General features: G+C 37.3%; 1 protein-coding gene across 1 annotated transcript in view; it reads right to left on the bottom strand.

Moving 5' to 3' along the window:
* The window catches only part of LOC107697484 (mediator of RNA polymerase II transcription subunit 23-like), a 27,965-nt gene extending 25,133 nt beyond the window's left edge, over positions 1–2,832 (bottom strand). The window contains exon 1 of the mRNA XM_016498291.1: positions 2,797–2,832. Coding sequence (XP_016353777.1) covers positions 2,797–2,832 — 36 coding nt within the window. The remainder of the gene's footprint in view (positions 1–2,796) is intronic.
* Between the last annotated feature and the right edge of the window lie 291 nt (positions 2,833–3,123).

Below are 3,123 nucleotides of genomic sequence, written 5' to 3' on the forward strand. Positions count from 1 at the left end.
ACGTGATATTGATTGATTGATTTATTTTTTGTAACAATGGGAACGTCGTTACTGTCGTTGCTGAATAAAATTATTTATTTTATTTGTTTGATTTACAAATATGGCTCACAAAGAAATCTCTCACAGACCGCCACTGGAATGTAAAAGATAAAGAAAGAAATAGCAAAACAACAAGCACCCATACAGTGACTTTTGAGCAAGTATGCTCATGTGAAGCTGAATCTTCAAATGCAACCCTCCTGCAGTGATCCTAATTGAGGGACAGAGAGGGGTGAACATGTTCTGGTTTGAGAACATGTGAGAACAGGCACTGAATCAGAACGTCCACTGAGCAGCTAAAATGTTCCACAGACTGATTCAAACAGTAATATGCTCCCTAAGGTACGTGTAGAAGGGATCTTAGGCAAGACAAGACATTGAGTCTTTTGACAAATCCTGGAGCAACACCTCTGTCTATTCTGACTTTTCCTTCTCACACAAGCATTTGGAAATCCTAAAAAAAAAAAAAAAATCCTTGTTTTTGCTAATATTTTGTCTACTGTGTGTTTTGTCTGTTTAGATGTTTTCTAATCATCTATCACCCTCAATTAAAGGGTGTGAACTTAATGTGTAGTCACTGCGGATCAGCCCAGCGCTGCTGGTCCCGCTATTCACATGAACAGGTAAATAAGAGCTCATTTAATTGTGTACCACCTTGACAGGCTTTGAATAACGCATTATTTTACAATTCAACCTGGCAATTCATCTGATTTCCAGGCCAGGCAATTTACTGTAATTTATTCCACTCTGATACAAATGCTCTTCAAATGCAATCCATGTTTTCCAGAGGTAACACTTAAATTACAGCTTTGATTTGCTCAATAACACAGCAACAAGGCAGTGTGAGGAGAATCAATACACTTGCTGGCTGCAAATTGAAGGCTATTATCGGTTCTCATGAAGCGCCGAGACGTAATGAAGGTATAAAGTTACAAGAAAAACATCAGAGTCATATTTGCTAGAAGTTAAAACTGTTAAAAAGAGTTAAAAAAATGAAACCAAGAACTTGACTCAAGTGCTTGAGCAAACATTAAATTGTTCCATTTCTATTAGAGATGCACCGATTGCAATTTTCTTGGCCGGTTCCGATTTCCAAGTTTTGTAAGTGTGACCTGTCGATACCGATTTTTTGCCGATTCCGATTTTCTTTCTAAAAAATATAATTGACAGCATATACAAACGGAAATCCATACTATTTTTTAATGCAAAAAAATATATATATATATATATATATTTACATAATAAAAAATGTTTAACTGTAAAACATTACAGTTCCCCCAATCTGGACAAAGTTACAGATGTTCTCTCACTTAAACAACTCTGAAAATAAAGTGATCTGTGACTAGAAAAGAGGTAGAAATAACAATTAACTGAAAAGGAGTTGCTGTACTATTTAACAAAACAGATGTCATTTCCCATTGTTTCCCATTTTTTCACTGACCTGTTGTTACCATTCAAATGAAATCAGTATCAACAAACTCCATCTTTCCACTGCAGCAAACACAGAAGCTGCATCTGAAGTGGCATTAGATGTATTTACACAGACTGTTTGATGAAGCAGAGGTGCCATAAATGCATTTACACTGCAAAATGTTTAATGCATAAAGAATTTTATAAGATTAATGTTTTAAATATTTTTAAACAGACAAATAAGAAATGATTGGAAAAATGAAATGATAGTTTTAAATATGACACCAAACCAGTAGGTGGCGGCAAATGACTGTTTGTTTGAATGAGTGAGTCATAAAGTCCTTCATTAAACAGATTCGTTCAAACGACTGATTCATTCAGAAACGAGGCAAGTGACTACTGTCTTCATGAATGGGTTACTGAATCATTGACTCACTTGATTCGTTCAAAAACGTGGATTCATGGTGCGCATGTTACTTTCACTTTCAAATTAGTGGCAATTCGGCATAAAGCAATTGTTTGTGTTTTCCCTCTTTTCCTCGCTTTACATCGCTTTTAAATAGCTTAAAATTTACTTTAAATGTTACTTTCACTTTTGAACTAGCGGCAATTCGGCGTCAATTCAAGCAGCAACAAAATACAACTTCAAACTCAACTTGGCCTGTATATAAATCATAGAACTTTTATTAACAAATCAAATCAAAATACACTATTCTATATGCGATGCCTAATATAAAATAGGCTCACAAATAACTTACACAAAGTTTAAATAGCCTAGGTACACAAAACTGAAAATCAGCAAACACTGTGGAACCAAATTTATTACCAAAATGAATAAGAAAGCTTGGATGCACGGCATACATTGATGTCAAATAAAATAAATAAATTACAGTTTAAATAAAGTAAAAATCAGCAAACATTGTGGAACCAATTAAATAAGAAACGAATGTTTCGAACGAATGAAAAAAACGTCCAAAATCACCTTAGATAAACGGCAAAAGTCAACAGGCTTTTTAAAATACAAAATATTGCCAAGCAGGCGCTTTTGCATTTCATTTCTAAACTAAATCATCCGCGATCGTCTTGTCTGTCTCACCTCACTCTCCTCACTGGATAAATGAAATCTGATCTGTGATGCGACTGTCATTCGGCACGCTGCATTGAGCAGCCGCGTTCAGTTTTTGACCGGCTAAATAAAAGAGTTTAGCAGGGCCTGCTAGCACTAAATAAAGCCTTGTTCAGATGACCTCAACCAACAGCATGTTTAGAGCGTCACATTATGAATCCGTGAAGCTTTCACAGGCCGCCGTGTGCCGCTTAAATGAAAGCCACAGCAGAGTCACTCACCTCTTTCTCAGGGTACAGCAGGTCAAACAGCTTCATGACGGGCAGGAAGTCAGCCAGACCTCCCTGTAAACAAACCTGCACTGGCCCTTTACGGGCCCACTTAGGGCTGCCAGTGCAGGGCTCCTGAGAATTTGCTCATTGGCAAAACGTTGGCCCCTTAGCACTGGCCCTGCACGGGCAGCCCTCACTTAGCCTCCAGGAAGCCTTAGCGCTGTTTTATTGAAAATAATAAAGTTTGAAGTCACCGTTATGGAGGTAAGCGCTTGCTTTAGTTGGGCTCTTGACCCTTGGCTATTTTTGTGATCAACTAAGGCTGTATACAAGCAT

The sequence above is a fragment of the Sinocyclocheilus anshuiensis genome, unplaced genomic scaffold, assembly GCF_001515605.1.
Source record: "Sinocyclocheilus anshuiensis isolate Anshui unplaced genomic scaffold, SAMN03320099.WGS_v1.1 scaffold1452, whole genome shotgun sequence".
Taxonomy (NCBI): Eukaryota; Metazoa; Chordata; class Actinopteri; order Cypriniformes; family Cyprinidae; genus Sinocyclocheilus; species Sinocyclocheilus anshuiensis.